The 17,253-nt window shown below is 41.1% G+C and overlaps 1 protein-coding gene across 1 annotated transcript; it reads left to right on the plus strand.

Moving 5' to 3' along the window:
- The first annotated feature begins 9,278 nt into the window (after positions 1-9,278).
- Positions 9,279-16,367, plus strand: CCDC28A (coiled-coil domain containing 28A). The gene is made up of 5 exons (XM_081997022.1): positions 9,279-9,952; positions 12,615-12,778; positions 13,759-13,917; positions 14,560-14,578; positions 15,604-16,367. The coding sequence occupies exons 1-5, from the start codon at positions 9,795-9,797 to the stop codon at positions 15,656-15,658; spliced, it is 555 nt and encodes a 184-aa protein (XP_081853148.1). The 5' UTR covers positions 9,279-9,794; the 3' UTR covers positions 15,659-16,367.
- Positions 16,368-17,253: the final 886 nt, after the last annotated feature.

The following is a 17,253-nucleotide window of genomic DNA, read 5'->3' on the forward strand; positions in this document are numbered from 1 at the left end:
TTGAGCCTCCTTCCAGGAGCCTCCCTTATGGTCTTTTTCAGAGAAGTTTGCAAATTTAATCCCTGGTTGTACATAATCAGAAAAAAACCCCACCACTTTCACAATGATGCCACTTTAGTTCTTTAATGTGTTGATTTTTCTATGCTTTGTATTTAATGACAGTTATATCACAGTTTTGAATACTAATTTAATTATTGATCCACAACCAAAAGCTGTAAAGGCATAGAGTCAGTTATTTTCCACTGAAGTCTATGACTTCTTATTAGGCTTTCCCTATAGCTGTTTTTTTAATATACTTTGATAAGAAGGTCTTATTTAAGCCTTAAATGTTTTGCTACAGAGGCCATCTTTATTATACAGGAGTATGGTGCACGCAGTCAGAGGTGTCCTGTTTGGACCTGAGACCTCTTGCTGCTATTTCTTTTTAGTATTTCCAATGCAAAGGAAAATGCTTTGAATGCTTAACTTCTCCTTTGCTAATTAGAGTTACTGGAGCAAAAACATATTAAAAAGAAAACTCTGGTATACCACTTAGTCTATGCATTGCTTAGAAACAGTTTTCCGTACAAATATTTCTGTGTACTCTTTAGGGAATGGATTTTTGTTTGTTTTTAGTTCTGCATTTGTATACGTGTAACAAAACAGAGCCTGACATCACAAACATGCTTTCCATGTCTGTTTGGGAGAATAGACATGTAGTCAGTAGAAGTTCTCAGCAATGTATCTTATAGCCTGGAAAATAATAATCACTTGATGCTTTTAAAACATCGTAGCAGTTGTATTTATACTGAGCCACCAAGCTACAGAGGGGAAGGGAATTACATTTCCCAAGCAAGACAAAGAAGTGACTTGAGGCCAGCTACAAACCTGAGCAGGAAAAATTGCAGACTGCGAATAACTCGCTGTCCTCTTTGATATTAAGGTAACAATCCAAGTTATATTTCTAGGATATAACTATGTATTTCTAGAATACGTTTCTATCATATATCTCTATAACTGTAACTATGAGAGATACATTTCACACTCGCTCTTAGCACATTCAATAAAGGAAACCTACCTGCTTGCCTTCACAGTTCTTTGCAGGCATAATCTTCACAAATCTTCTCACTTGGAAAAAATACTGGATTTTCTTGAGTTGAATCAAAGTTTCCAAATGAATTTGGAATTTTTCCAAAATGTATGTTCAAGTTAGTTTTACATTGTGTGGCTCAAGAAGAAAATTATAACTTTGCCTGGTTTTCTTTTAAGCCAAAGGATCCGTCAACAAAACTCGCCTACAAATTCTTTCCTGTGAGCTATAAATTCATCCTTGCCCGTGATGCCAAGAGAACCTTTGGCAAAAATTAGGCTGCCGCTGTGCTTAAACCTTGGATGATCACGTAGATCCAGTCTGTCTAATGGTTTCCTTTTTTCTTTTTCCTCTTTTGTCTTGTATCCATCTGTCATATCATCTTTGTGGTAGGAATTGCCTTTATTTGTAGCAAATTTTCCCTGAGTTTGTACAGAGTTTCGCACCATTGGGATTCTCGGCCATGCCTGAAGATTCAGAGGTGTGTGCAGGTGATTATGTCCACAAGCCCATGTTTGTGCACACTGGAGGTGAGGCTGAAATTGCTCTGAAAAGTTAAACTTTATTTACTGGACTGTCCCTGGCACCCCTGGGTTACTCTGTACTAGCAATACTGTGCAGTGGCATTTCATAGAGGGAATGTGAATAGTAGTTTCTCCTACTGACATTAAGTGTAAACACTGGCAAAGAAAATAAAACCATTTTTGTAGGCACTTAGCCAAACTACTAAAACAACTGAGCAAGTATTTTAATTCAGTTGCTACTTTAAGACTGTTTTCTCTGCAAGGTCTTACTCCATTACATTCCTCTTGTGATAAATTACTGAACAGTTTAAAAAGCAGGCTGCAGAAAACAGAAGATGCACTTTGGTTCTTTGTGATATGAGCTGCGTGTTCTATCTTGTTGTGCTAAATTAATCATAAACATTATTCAATATTTAAATATTTTAAAGGGGAAAAGAGCAGGTGCCTGCCAAGAACAGGTGTTACGAATTTAAAGTTAAAAAAATGCACCAATCTTTTCCACATATTACTTCCATAATCCATATCAGAAACCACACTCTGCACTAATGCGTCCCCAGCTGTGCAGAAGAAAAGTCTTTTGCCACATGTTTTCTGATCTGGTCTTGTTTCTAGAATTTACTCTCCACTTCAGTTCACAAAGGTTCAGTTTTGCTGACCTTGATGGGATTCTGTAAACACCACGTTGCCGATCTTAGAATGATTGTAAACATCATTACATTTACAATGAGTAGCTCAATGAGTACTTGCAAAAGTAAGTCAGCAGGCTGCCCAAGGATGAAAGATTCGCCCAAGGTTTATTTTGACTTATTTTAAAAGCACATATGAAATTAATTGTTGTCTAATATTGAACATGCATGCAAGTATTTGAAGGAGTGGTGCCATATTATCCAAGCTTTTTCTCAAGTCTATCAATGGGTCATTTGAGTCCTATGAGAACGGTTATTTATGATAAAATTAGTAAAACAGTTTGGTAGATGGAATCATTTGATTATAATTTATTTTAACATGTGAACAAGCACTGTCCAAGCAAGACAATGGTGGGAGATGGAGATTAGCAATCATCCCGCACAAGAAGTCTTTTCCCTCCCTACTTTCCCTCCATAACATTTCCTTTAAGTGACTCACAGCGTTATCCTTCAGAAAATCCTATTATTTTTACAACATGCCAGCACCTAAAAACATAGAAGGTGTTTTCAAATAATTCTAAAGGAGAATGCATTATACCCTAGTGAACCACCAATGCATCTCTCACTAATCTTAGTTTTTACATCCCTGACAGAATCTGAAAAATTGTATTAGGTTCGGGACTACATGTGACATACTGGGTGTGCTGGCAGAACCAAAGAGAGACCTTTTCCTTTCCCAGCTGGAGTGTCAGGATTATTAAAAGAACTCATGTACGGTTCCAAAGCCCTTTTTCCTTGGAGGATCTTAATGCACGTTACAAATATTTAAACCAAGTATTTAGAGGAAGGCAAACGTAACTGTACAATGGCTGTTGAACACGTATAGAATATGTGTTCATATTCTAGAATATATGTTCATATCTGTTGAACACATATAGAATATTAGCGTGTTTTTATAAAACTAAAAAAAGTATAAGGAACAACTTCTTCACTAGGACTGTAATGCAGTACTGGAACAAGTTATCTCCATTCCCAAGGGTTGCAAGGCCTGGCCAGACAAAGCCATAGTTGACCTGATGTGGCAGTAGCCCTGCTCTGAGTGGGAGGTTGTGCCACAGGACGTAGGAGCAGTCTTCATCCTCAAAGGTTTTCAAGACAGGCTGGATAAAGCCCTGGGCAACCTGGCCTGAACACACAGTTGACCCTGCTTTGACTTGGAAGACCTCATGATGTTCCTTCCAACCTGAGGTATCCTGTGATGCTATGACCTCAAGACATGCTTTCAAACCGCTATTAGTTCAGTGATTCTGTGAACAGGGAGTCCAGACTAACTAGTAGACATGTTAATAATATTCTTTCAACATAACTTTCCAGGCATATAAAGAAATCAGGTGTTTTTTTTCTGGAGACAGCACCTCAGTGTATCTCGCAGGGGTCCACCCAGGAGCTGGACAGAGAGCTAGAGACCCTTTCAGCATAGCTCAGGCAGGGATTGGAAGCCCAGGGCTGATCTGAAATGGGGCTCCTGGGCCCATGGGCAGTGGGGTGGGGGCATCCCAGGTGGGACTGGTCAGGACCATTCAGGCCCTAGAGGCCTAGTTCTTGGGGTTACTGCCGCGTAACTTTGCTACGTGCATAGAAACTGCATCTGAACCACAAACCTGCTGCAGACTGGAAAGTACTCAGAGGCAGCGTCACATGCGTGCCAGCTTCTTACCATGTTTTGCAGGCATCTGCAATTGGCTGCTTTGGAGTTAGGACACTGGGCTATATGGACCTTCGCTCTGACCAGCAGAGTGGTCTTTATAGTTGGTGGAATTCATCAAAGCTCCCATGATAGGAAGAATCAGCTTTCATTCCTAGGGATCTCCTAGATCCTAGGGAAAGCATCTCAGTCTTTGAGGGATAAGAACAAGCAGTCAAAACAGGGCTGGAGAGCAGTACTGAAGACATACTTACACAAAGAGAAGGAACTGGGGCACGACTAGAGTAGAAACCTCTGCAACTGAGGAAGGCTGAAACAAAACTGACCAAGAAAGTCCCAGGAGGACATTAGCAAGGAGCTAAAGAGGTTGGTCTATCGTAGGAAACTGGGGCAAACTGAAGGGAAAAGCTTTGAGCAGCCATCCAACTTTGAGGCAGGCTTACACGTAACCAAAAAGATTCTGCTTTCCGAGTGATTCAGCAAGGCCCTTCTGTTCTCCCCCTCTTCTTCCCCTCATTACCACGTTGTGGGTGCCCGAATCCCCATACTGCTGGCCCAAGGAGGTGGTTTATTCAACACCCGCATTCTGGCAAAAGATTTGTTTAGTTTTGAAGCAGGTCACATGTTTAATGTTTTGGTAGCTAGCCAAGAATTGATTTTTCACAATAAGCTGACACTGGATACACACATAATACTGGTGGAGGTTTTACACTATTTGCTCTCATGTGTAACAGTGCTGACTTCAATGGACTGTTCATGTTAAAGATGTGGAAGCTGATCAGGAATAATACAGAAGTCTAAATATTTGTATACGCTTATAGTCATTCACTTGGGTAGCCAAATCATAGTGTATGTATGTGTTGAGAGAGAGATACAATGTAAGTATACATGTTGACATGTTTTCAGTGACATTTCTTGAGGGCATATCTGTCATCATTCTGTAAAGCAGAACACACATGTGCCTAATCCATACAATTCTACATCCGTACTAATCCAGTGTTAATTAATTTTCTTTATATATCATTTCAACTTCACTGCATTGTTCTGCACATTTAGCTGGGTGATAAATACACACACCCCCCTTGTTATGCTGCTAGTCACAACATACAAGTACTTTACTTCATACGAACAGGTATCTCCCATGTTACACTCTTTTTTGGAAGGTGATGCTACAGCATTCTGCCATGAGTACAAGGTGCCACCCTGTGAAATACATCTGAGATTAACTACAGAAGCTAAAGAACAAGACACTTTCATCACTGTCTTGGAAGCCTTTAGAACCAACTTGCCATCTCATGTTAACTGAATAGAGTTTTCAAAAAGAAGAATCTGATTTTATTTGCATGCATATCTCAATTCAAAGTACAGACTAACTTCTTTGAAGTTCTTCTTCAAAGCATCTTCAAAGGTGGGCCTCTAGTTTGTAAGGAGATATACATGTAAATAAAATCAGATTCAATTAACTTTTTAATTTGCTTCTTTAACAATAACATTGTTCCTATTAAAACACTGTTACCCTTGGAGCACTTCAATCAACAGGTATATACAAATGCTACCACTGTAATGCTTGTTGGTGTTGTCAGAAAAAAGCCTTATCAAGGAAGAAAAAAGCATTTTCCAAACTGGGAATCATTACCACAATACAAAATTATGCAAAAGCGCAGCTAAATGGAGATAATCCAAAACACACTTTTTTTCCTGGTGAATGTATGATATCTTTATTTCATTCCAGGCAACAGTGTTATCTGCAATAGGATTTGTAGTATCAAATCAAGACCACACTACCTTTGATCCTTTGCTCTTAATTTACTATTATCTTTTATAAGAAATTAATTATTCACCGTAAAATCACTTTCACTATGAAAACATACAATAAAGTTTGATGCTTTCCCAATTATCTGCCCTTATAGGCTCTGCTAAATCACATACAGAATAGAGACATTTTAATAATAATTCTAATATCATGTAGCATGCAGTGATAACAAATGTACTTGCAGCAAAATATTGCCTGCATGCTAAAATTGACTGTAGGTGTTTTCTGCGGTGTCCCAGGGAAATGGCACACTGTTTTTATAACAGTAACTAAGTTAATGTACTTGATCCCTCATACTGAGAGACTAAACTGAAGCAGTGTTGACTGTGGAATCCAACTGCTTTCTGAGTATAAAAGTAATTCTATTTTTAAAATGGTTGTATTAGTGATGGAAAGATTTCCTTTTATTTAAAAACAGCCCACAAGGCATTCTACTTCAGCTGCTTTGGTAGAGACAAAGGATGCCTAGTCACCTTCCGTCTTAACTGTCAAACCTCTTTGCTTTGTTCTGCACACATAGAACACCATTAATCACAGGGGAAAAAAACAAACCACACCTCTATATACAAACTGCAAGGTGGGTACATTTGCTTGCTTATATAGCGTGTGAGAAATGAGCTGAACAAACACAAACTTTTCCAAAGTTACCCTGCAGAAACAGTATTTATCTCATACAAGTCTCCCAAATATTTACCCAAATCTGTCTGTAAATCTTGCTTTTTCCAGTTTTTGTAGCCCACTCATATATATACACACACGCATAAATGTATATGTGTGTGAATGAGGATTCTACCTGGGCAGTCCTGTGCCTGTGTGAATGTTGCTAGCTCTTGTTTCCCTGTAATGCATGCCAAAATACATATCAGAAGCCTTTTGTATTAAAGAATCAAAAAGATGGTAAACAACTGTTTCTGCGTCTCTATCTTTCCCTTAACTCTTGTACCACCACCTTTTTGTTTAATGTATCTTCAGTGTTACAGAGTTTTCTTTCTTCTCACTTGTGCCTTTTTTCCTATGAGACTTGTAGCTCACACATAAACACCCTTAGATTGTTTATTCCCGTAAGGGAACTGTCAGTGCACCAGTGACAGTCTCTGGTACAGATCTCTTGCAACAAAACTCTCCATAATGTATCAGAACTGACACAGCTCCTGAGACCCAAGCTGCGTCCTGCTGCAAGGAATTGCTTTCACTGCAAAGTGACCTTCAGCGGACATTCAGTCCCTGCCCTTCACCTGAGAGTCATTGCAAATGCAATCTCCCTTTGACAGCACCCCTTTTTGGACTCAGGGTGGCCACTGAGTCTCACTCACAACAGCAGTGTCACACGGAAGTCTTGACGAGGCACTGTCATCTCTAATAGCCCCTTGAGTCTAATTCAAGATCCATAAGAATAAGGTTCAGGATCGGGGTACAACTGGAGAAGCAGGTTTTTGGTGTCATGAAAGGTCTAGACAGAGGTAGGGAGGCACCCAGGCTGCACACCTGTTAAGCCATGCGATAGCTTTCTCCAGACATACCCTTGCAAACACCAGTAAAGCTTTTGGCCAATGTTTTCACTCAGGATGATGTGCGTTACACCACCCTTCCACAGCTGGTGTGTAAGCAACGTCTGAGAGTTTTCATCACAAAACACACGGTTATGAACAACATGTTTCTTAGGTAAAAACTAAAATCTCTTTGCAAGTAGAAGAAATTCAAGTTGACAGACAAATTGTAGAGATAGTTAGCAAGTTCATCTCTCTAGGTAACAAATTACTGTCACAAGGGGAAAAAACACCTCAAGTGACCAGCCAAGATGTGCCAAGCATTCAAGTCCACAAAGCCATCAATGACAGGGAGCAAGAGACAAATGATGACCAGAAACGCAATTGTTTGAGTTCTTCTACAACAGAGACAGTACTAGGAAATAGACTGGGAGGCTGAGCTTATTAATTACTTAAGGCTAAGTAGGCACGCCCTGCTAATGTTGCCTGCCTTGAAAATTAAGTTCCTGCAAGCCAACTACTCCAGACTGGAATCAAGGTCGGAGAAGAGAGCGAGCTGCATCAAACTAAATATGGCAGCAGCGTCCTCCTCATTTAACTTGCATCAATAACCCCCCCGGGAACACCTGCGGCGGGGATGAAGCTGTATGACAGAAGAGTGGGTCCTCCTTGTTCATCAGACCTGTTATCTACCCCTACTACTGCATAGAGAGCTCAACAGCCGCGAAGGGAAGGATAAAAGAGCAGCCAAGGCTTGAAGAGCCCCAGAGCGCGAAGTGATGCTGCCACCTGGAGGGCGGGGCTTGCCACTGACGAGGAGCTGCCTCGCACCAAACCTTCAAAAAACATTCACGCTGGAGCTTCTGTATCTCTGCGAGTGGCAAAGACAGAGCTCCAAAAGCCCCATGGGGCATGACATGCACTACTGCCAAGGAGGCGGCAATCCCTTTTCTAACCATTCCGCTCTCCTTCCGTTTTTCACATTTTAAAGCTATGGAATTTGTTGTTTCACCGGCATTTCTAGCACGGTCAGCGACGCCTCTGTGAGGAGCCTGGCACACCTGTGCAAACTGGAGGGCTCCAAGGCGGCGATGCGGCCCGCGGCCCCGCGCCGGACCCGCAGCGGAGGGCTGCCACCCCTGTGGAGACACCGGGGCCGGAGACAGCTGTCCGTCGCGGAAGCAGCTGTGCCAACAGAGACCCATGCCCAGCCGCCTGCCCCTCGCAGCGCTGCAGGAGGCAGCTGCCGGCACCGCCCCTTTCAGCCATTAACGGCTGCTCCGGATTCACCCGGCCAACAGCCCTCCCGCGGCCCCGCCCCTGCGCGCGGGGGGGGAAGGGGCGGGTAGAAGCTCTGCTCTTACGTATGCACAGAGCAGCGCTCGGCCACGCCCAGCGCCGACTTAGGTACCCTGCGCGCGTCCCGAGCCGGCCGCCTCTTGCCGCGGGGCGTTCTGGGAATGGTAGTCGCCCTGCCCACACTGCACCTCGCAGCGCGGGCCGGTCCGCTCCTCCCCAGATCGCAGTCATGTGACCTGCGCGCCGCTTCCGTGGGGGAGGGGTGAGGGCCGGCGAGGACGGGGGGTCTGCGCGCGGCTCCGGGGGCGGGGCCTCCCCACAGGTAGCGGGCGGTGGGGGGCAGGACTGGATGGGGCGGGGCCTGCGCTTCGGCGGCCGTTTAATGTTCGCTGGGGGGAGAGGGTGGCGGTTGGAGAGGGACTGGGGGGAAGGTGGTCGTGTTCCTCCCGGAGACAGCCGGGCGGAGGTGTCACAGGCGGCGTCCCAAGTCTCGGTGCTATAAATAGAATGACGACATACTGCAGGGGCTGTCTGTGCCGGAGGGCAGGGGTCGTTACCGCGGGAGGTGGCGGCGGTGGGTCCGGAGCGGGCAGCAGCCCTCAGTGGGTCCGCGATGGCGCCCTTGGGTTTGCATCGCTGTGCCCACAGTACTCTGCCGCCTCCGTGCGACGATGGATTTCGGAAGAGGCGTTTCCCCAGGCCAGGAGGTTATTAGGTAGCACCCAATAATAGTATGTATGATAGCAGCAATATAGCGCATTTATTATTGGGTAGCGCCCATCAATGGCATGTATAATAGCAAGAATAACTCGGCATCAACTGAGTTTTGACAAGGCCTCTCCCTTTAGAGAGCAGGTTGTTTGGCAAGGATGAATCACAGCATCCTCATGCCACTGTTGCTTCTCAGTATTTTGACTGGCATGCACTTGAGTAGTCCTGGTGTTTTCTGGCAATAATCCATGGGACGCAAAGCTTGCAATCATTTTGAGGTACCTGTCGTTTGAAGCTGACGCAGATTTTAATTCTTGCTTGTTTTGCCGATCAGGCAGTCCTGGGAAGCTTCTCCTGAAAACTGGATTCTCTTGTTTGAAGAAAGGAGTAACTGCCCATCTTTGAAGAAACTATAAAGCTGTGTTTCCATGCACTGTGACCTGTTTTTTTTTTTCCTTTGCTTTTATTGTAAATGCCAGTTTTAATGGATGTTTCTTACTTTTTTTTTTCCTTCCCTTTGGAGGACAAGGAATTAGTCTAGATGCAGTAAATTGGAAGAAATGGAAGAAAGGAAAATTAAGAGGAGGAGCCCCAAGTCTTCTACCAGTCACCCTGCTCAGGTTACTAACTCCAAGAAAAACTCAGTTCCAGTCAGTAAAAGTACAGCCTTTTCAAATCCTGCACCACAGCCTGCGGTACAAAAGCCAAAGTTAAAACGGTAAGCTTGGGAGCATCCTGCAAGGTCCGTGGAAGTGAGAGCCAGAAACCTGCCAATGCTCAGACAGTCTAAAAGGCGTTTAGACTGGCTGGGACAGAATGAAAAGAGAAGAGCTTCAGACTTGTGGAAATTTTGGATGATGTGTCTGTTTTAGCAAAGCGATTTGTGTTTAATGCAATATAGTGGTGGTTTTACAGAAAAAGAAGGTTCTCGATACCACTCTTGTAAGCTTTGTAAAGTGTTACACAGTTCTGTAGACTCACACTGATAACAATTTAGCTGAAGAGATGATAGCCTGATGTGGCTGGTGAAAGACATGTGTTGGGTGATCAAATATGGCAAACGTGGGCATCATATGGGAGATAGCAGAGCCCCAGATGTACAGCTGTGAGGAACAAGTAAAATATTACATGACTACAAGGTTGGAACTCACAAGTAGGGCAGGAAATGAAGGACATAAATTGAACAGAATGAGCTAGAACTGGAATTTCCGTGTGGTTTTTGTTTGGGGATCCATCAGTGGGGGCAGCAGTAGCTCCCAGGCTATATTCTTGTGCAGAGGGAGGCATTCAGCTTTTCAGAAAGTACCATTTTGGAATAGTTTGTGTGTTATTGATGATGCATCTATTTCAGTTTGAGAATGTTAACTTTCCTGTATTAGGAAAAATATTTCTTGGCTGTGGCAGATGCAGTAGATAAATGAGTAAAGAGGGATTTTAAAGTGAAATGTTAGCTAGAGAGAGGCAACGCAATGTATTGATCTTTAAGTATTAGCTGAAGATTAAATACTGAACTGTCCTCTTTCGCACAGATAAGTATGTTTAAAGGACCCAGTATTGGCCTGATGGAAACATAGTGCATTTCTGCAGTGTGTTAGTATTTTGAGGGAAATAATCATAAATACTGATGTGCTATAAATTGGTGATGGCAGCAGCTGACTCTGCAGTTTATTAAGACTCAACACTATTCTGGTTAATATACTAGAAATTCACTTTTTGTAGCCCTCAATATTGGCTAGAGAAGAAAATGTCCTTTTTGCTTTAAGTTTTGGAAAAGGACATTGCTCAGTTGTTAACTGAAGCTTACCAAGTGGTGGTAATACAGACACTCTTCAAGCAGGAGTGGTCATTGACATAACAATGTGGGGATGCACTGCTGTTATGGTAGTGGAGTAGGAGTATTTAATTTTTCACTTCATCTACAAGAATCTAATGAAATAAGTTTTCCAGGAGTGGTAATATATTGTGTTAAACTTTGGGTACAGGTGGAAAAAAGATCAATGAACTTTCTGGCACACAAGCCTTTCTTTAAGTCTGAAATTGAAGTAAAAATAGCCCAAGTTAAACCTAAATTGAGACATGTTGCTCTGAATTGAACGAGATGTGATAATTGTTGGACCATTAGTTATTCCAGCATATAGACTATGTAGTCTGTATGATGTTTATAGACTGCAGAAGCTGTTAGGCTGGAAAAAGAACAATTATATACCATAGGAAAGAGAGAATTTATGACTCTCAGAGCATGGGAATATTTAAGGGAAGGGTGGAGCTTACTATGCTGTAAACCCTATTATCTTCACTAATTAAATAAAGCCTTTTTACTTAAGCCTGTGATTTTTTTTAATCTCTGTAGTATTCTGAATTTTAATTTTTAGACTCAAAATTTTTCACTGAATCAGATTCTGAACAGACTCACCATGAGGCTGCAGAAGCAGCCATGTGAGAGGAAGGCTCTGTGCACACATGGGTGGACAAATCAGGGATGAAAACAGCCCCTTACCTGAACTGTATTAGGTTAGGATGCAGTCAGCCTGTCTGTCTGTCTCTGGGTCAGAGATGGAATCCGCTGCTTCTCAGTGGTAATTGAGTGTTTAGCTTCCATATTGATTGCATGTTCATTTGGATTTATAATTGTTATTCATTTTCATTTGTGTAGTTTCTATGGGTACATGGTGCTCTGAATAAATTTTATGTCTGGAGAAAAAGGTATGAATTCAGGAATGTTGATGGGTTTGTTGCAGAGGGGGCTGTAGAGAATTTTTAATCACATTTAACATTTGTTCAGGCATGGACTAGTTCCATTTGGTATGTGAGGACTGGGAGATTGCTTTTGATGTTGAGTTTTACAAAATTGGGATGTTATTTGAAGATGGGGAGAAGGAGCTCTAGGAAAATTTATCCAGAGGCAAGGTCACTTTCCTGTATGGGTTATAACAGTTGTTTCCCACAGTGGTTGCAGTCTATAGGTGTTTGCAACAACAGGAACATGTGATTGCTGAGGGTTTTTCTTTCTGACTTAAAGGGAGTCTGCAGATGCTTTTGGTGTTATTTTATGTCCTATGTGTCATTGTTGGGTAATGCTCCTCTTTAGATTACTAAGGTGACCATTACGTACATGTGTTCTATTGATGTTTCCTACTATTAATAGGAAAGCAGGTTGTTGGAATTCACTTTGCACTATCAAACTGTCAATAGCAATGTTGTTCTTTATTCTTAAGACAAACTGGTGATCCATTTTTTAACTGAAAAGGAGTGATTGAAATACATATGTATTTTTCCATTTCATTCTCAAAGCCCAGATGTACAATTATCTTACATTTCAGATTCTCAGTGAAAGCAGGAAGTAATCTTTTTGTTTTGTTTAATTATACTTTTTTTTTCAGTGTAATAAAAGAGAAAGCCAAACCTCCAGGAGGCGAAGCAAAAGGGGCACAGGCAGCACCAATCCAGCATTCTTTTCTCACAGATGTATCAGATGTCCAGGAAATGGAAAGGGGACTTCTGAGTCTCCTGAATGACTTCCACTCTGGCAAACTTCAAGCATTTGGTGAGTGCATAAACTGCCTGTATACAATAGCTGTTTTTAAAGCTATACAATGGTAACATTTGCAAACAAGTGTGCTGGATGGACAGACCGCCAGTTTGTCATATTGGACTCTGCCATATGAAATGACGTTTAACATAATTAATAGATCTTACTGCATTTTTAAATTATAGTCTTATTGTAAGGTGTGAGATTGTTCAAATGCCATTTCATTGTTCCTTCCAGCACAGCTTACCAAAGGCAGTATACCTTGGCTTATGGATTTAAGATACCAAGTTTAAAGCCACTCATTTATGATACTATAGGAATAATAAGAAGTAACGGTATTTAGCACCTGATTTTGCTGCATACTAACACGTTAGACTATTGGTAACAACTTTTATGGAATCCAATGCAAGTTGCGTTTTACCTAGCTTACTCTTCTGTCTTAGCATCTTACTACTTCACAGTTGATGGAGGTTTCAGGGAAACTATGACACTCTTCTGCTTCCTTTTTTTCCCCCTATACTGAGTAGCAAGATGTATATGTGCTTTTGCAGGTTTAGCGTTAGGTCAGCATGTCACATTAATTCTACACCAATTTTCCAAGACAACCTGAAAAGTCGGTGTTAGATAAAACATCAGTCACAAGATAGGTACCCCCAAGATTAATCAAAAAAAGAAAGCAGGCCTATTGTGATTGTATTTGAAGTTAAAAAACAGGACCTTCCTAAATCGGAGAGAAATGCAAGAGTGTAGAAAAAACCCACATATATTCTAAAAACCAGTCAGTACATTTGGTAGTTATAGTAAGTTCAGCACAACGTAACACCAGAGAGGGTGATAGAAACTTCAGTAGTGGAACAGGGAGAGATCATTGAGAAAGCAAATTAACTGGTAAATTTGATGTTTAAATTCCTCTCCTCTGATGTAAAAAGCTGCATCTTTGCACCTTTGTTTGCTCTCTCAGGTTCTTTATCTAAAGCTGTTGCTCATCCTTTTAGGAAATGAATGTTCTATAGAGCAGATGGAGCATGTGCGGAGTATGCAGGAGAAACTCGCTCGTCTCAATCTGGAGCTCTATGGGGAGCTGGAAGAACTCCCTGAAGATAAAAGAAAACTAGCCAGTGACTCCAACCTGGACAGGCTGCTATCAGATGCAAGTACTGGGAAGGCAGAACACATGGGCCTTTACCCATAGAACTCGGCTCAGGAAAACAACACTACTGGGTGGGCAGGGATTTACACTTGAGGAGAACATAGTTCTGTAATGAACCAAGGCGTAAGCCCTACCCTCATCATGGTTTTGAGAAAACACAGTACCTTGTTTTCTTTCTTTATAGGCTGCTGCTTGTTTTGGCGAGTGGAGCAGTCTAGCTGTAAGCTGCCTGAGCACATAGGCCTGTTTAGACAGCCAATGTACCAGGGAACTATGACCAGTTTCCCTGTGGTCCATCCTCCTACATCTGGGGAAGCCCATATGTAACAAGGAACTTAGATCTGTATATTCTACACTTTCAGTTTCTCCTTTCTCTAGCATATTTCCATAAAACCAAAAACTTAAAATTTCCTTTAAATTTCCTGAGCACTGTAAATTTAAACTTAATTTGGGACTTAGCTCCGTTGGCATAGAATTCAGTGCAGGTTTGCTTTGCTTTTTGTAATAAAATCATACGTTTCAGCCCAAACTATTAGTGGTTCCCTTCATTGTTTTAATGCATTTTTTTCATCATATCAGCGTAATTATTGCACTTATTTGACTGAAATGCCATTTCTAATACTTTCTACATTTACATTGCAGCTAGAAGAACTGAATTCATCTATGTATCCTTTTCCTTAAATGTGTATTTTGCATTATAATTATTGTTAACTGTAATCAAATTACAGTATATTTCCCCAGTAACTGGTGTCTCTCCAGGAGTCAACTCACTTTCAGTAATGTCCTTTCTTTTACATTAGTACGTAATACAGCATGGTTTTTAGGTTCTTCCAATACATAAATGACTGGATCTTAACTCTTGTAATTACAGGCTGTTTTTTTCATATGATAATTTATTTAGCTAGTGTGTACCACTTTAGACGACATGTTGACAGTTGATGGCAAAACCTGTCAGAAGCAGGGTCTTTCTGCATGCTTCTTGCTGAGACATTCTGGAACAAACATAATATTCCTGCCATAGTATTCAGAAGTGTTCTGTCCTGTTGGTAAGTGAATCCTATTACCTTTCAGTTTTCTCTAGAAATATATGCAGCTGTTTATCACTGAATTTACTGTGAATAGCGAACTGACCTTCAGCAGCGCTTTGGTAACTGAAACAATGTGTTTTTAGCCCACCCAGAAGAAGATAAAGCTGAATGTCTTGGCTTGTCTTCTACATCATGCTTTTGGTAAGCTAAGAACACAGTTGAAGAGTGTTACGTTCCGCTTACACCGTGGTCTAGTTCTTTCTGATGTTACACACTTTGTATGTGTTGAGGGTGGGGGGATGCTGGTTTGGGACTTAAGATACTACACTGGTATATACATTCTTTGTGTCTATGGAAAGCTGTTGAAGGCTAGGTCTCATAAGGAACACAAGTGGAATGTGATAATAATATCACGTGATAGTGATAAAAATAATCTGCCATCCCCCTTGATCCACCAGCTGATTCTGAAGGCATATAATACTTAAGTCTCATCGAGGAAGATTAATCTACTAGTTGAGAACTAGCATAGGACTTAATAGAACTGAATTAATCTGGACTGGTGCATACCTGTCACAGGACTAAGCATGGTTTTGTGTAACACTGCCATCTTGTTTATACCTTATCTATGTGTGAAAATGGTGTTCCTTAATGGTTTGCTTCAGCCAAAAATTACATTTAGCGGATGCTCAAGATATTCCAAATAGCACCACAGGCTGAAAGAACGGCTTTGTCACTTTGGATTCTCCAAGAAGCTTTTCTTTTTCCTGACAGTGGAATCTGGAACAGTTGTTCATTTTTTTTTTTTTGGTTTTGAGTTGTTTTTATTTTTAATTTTACACAATGAAGAATCAAAGTGCAAATCCAGGTGTTTATTTTTTCACATTCCGCTTTGAGCACTGCATTATGTCAGGACTCAGTATCTAGAGTTTTAAGTAGGTGGTTGTGATGCTATGCTTTTTATTATTGCCTTATTTAACAGAAAAATTGGGGAAACTTGAAAGTACATTTCTTCTGCTCAGTGTTGTTCATATGGTTGAAAACAATATATGTATATAAGTTCATTAGCATTTCTCCAATTTTTATGAAAGTAGCAATGATGTTGCCTTTCTGATCAGCTATAGATCTGCACACTATATCTGTAGTGTTTTTATTGATCAGTGATGCCACAAATTAATTTATTGTTAATAAGATAAAACATTTTAAATATATGATGTTTCATTTAGAGAAGTTGCTATCTGTTCAGCTGTGTTAAGAAGATACGAGTTCTTGCATGGTTGGAATGTTTGCAGTGTTTACTTTTTTCCATTACTGTGGGTAATTACAAAATGTGAGTAAATTAGAGCTGGCAAGCATGCTAGAATTCCACATAATTTGATTTTATGAAATTCCAGAACTGGGTAAACAGTTACTGTTCAATAAATCCAGTATGTGCAATTTTGTAGTCATTCATATGTTATAAATAGTTTGGTATTAATTGGTGTCATCTTTGTGTTCACAGTCAGAGAAAAAATTCTATATTAGTGTAAAATCAGGCTGGTTTTAGATCCCAAATTTCTATCCTGACTCATCATACTATGCCTTTGGTTCTAGATTTATTTCGTATTCAGTTTTTAGGTAATACATTCAGATTCTATATTGTATATACTTACTGTACAAGGAATGAAATCTTTATCCTTCTACTTGAGAGCAAAGTTTTCATCAGCCCAAAGTGGACATGGGGTCAGGGAACAAAAGATGCCTCTTGTTTAGCATCTTTGGAGAAGATGCTTCTTCAGCTGCAAGATGTGGTTGTGTATTCCATTAGCTCCAGCTCCTTCTGGAGCCACACATAGTGCCATGTCTGCACTCTGCAGCTGGAGGTAGAAAGATCATTTGAACACCACAGTGTGCTCTGGCTACAAATTGAGCCTCAAACACTGTTATTCCCTGCCTCACCTATCAGGCAAATCTCAGTGACTACCAAACCAGTAAGACTTTTTCCTAACATTCCCAGTGGGGCTTGTCTTGTTCTTTATGTGATTTGTTGTTGAGATTCTCTAAGAGTTTTGCCTGCAGGTAAAATTACCTCTAAGTACCAGCCTGCTGCGGAATGAAATCCAAAGTCAGCTTAGGAGAACTAAGAATACAACATGCTTCTCGCAAAGCAAAGCCAAGTTTTTCTTTCCCCACTCTTTAACCAATACTTGGGCAGTTATCCTTTTCTGCACAGTAACTTCTCCCCGTCAGCACTATGGCCTTGTTTCTGTGCTGACTTCTGAACACCAGGCAGAAGAGCAGCGTGGTTTAGCCTAACATGCATGTTAGAGCTCTTT

This window comes from Phaethon aethereus (genome assembly GCF_964289735.1).
Source record: "Phaethon aethereus genome assembly, chromosome: 3".
Taxonomy (NCBI): domain Eukaryota; kingdom Metazoa; phylum Chordata; class Aves; order Phaethontiformes; family Phaethontidae; genus Phaethon; species Phaethon aethereus.

Coding starts and splice junctions, on each gene's coding strand:
- CCDC28A (XM_081997022.1), top strand. CDS start 9,795: ATGGAAGAAAGGAAAATTAAGAGGAGGAGCCCCAAGTCTTCTACCAGT. Junction 9,953..12,614: donor CAAAAGCCAAAGTTAAAACG/GTAAGCTTGGGA, acceptor TTTTTTTTTCAG/TGTAATAAAAGAGAAAGCCA. Junction 12,779..13,758: donor TGGCAAACTTCAAGCATTTG/GTGAGTGCATAA, acceptor TCATCCTTTTAG/GAAATGAATGTTCTATAGAG.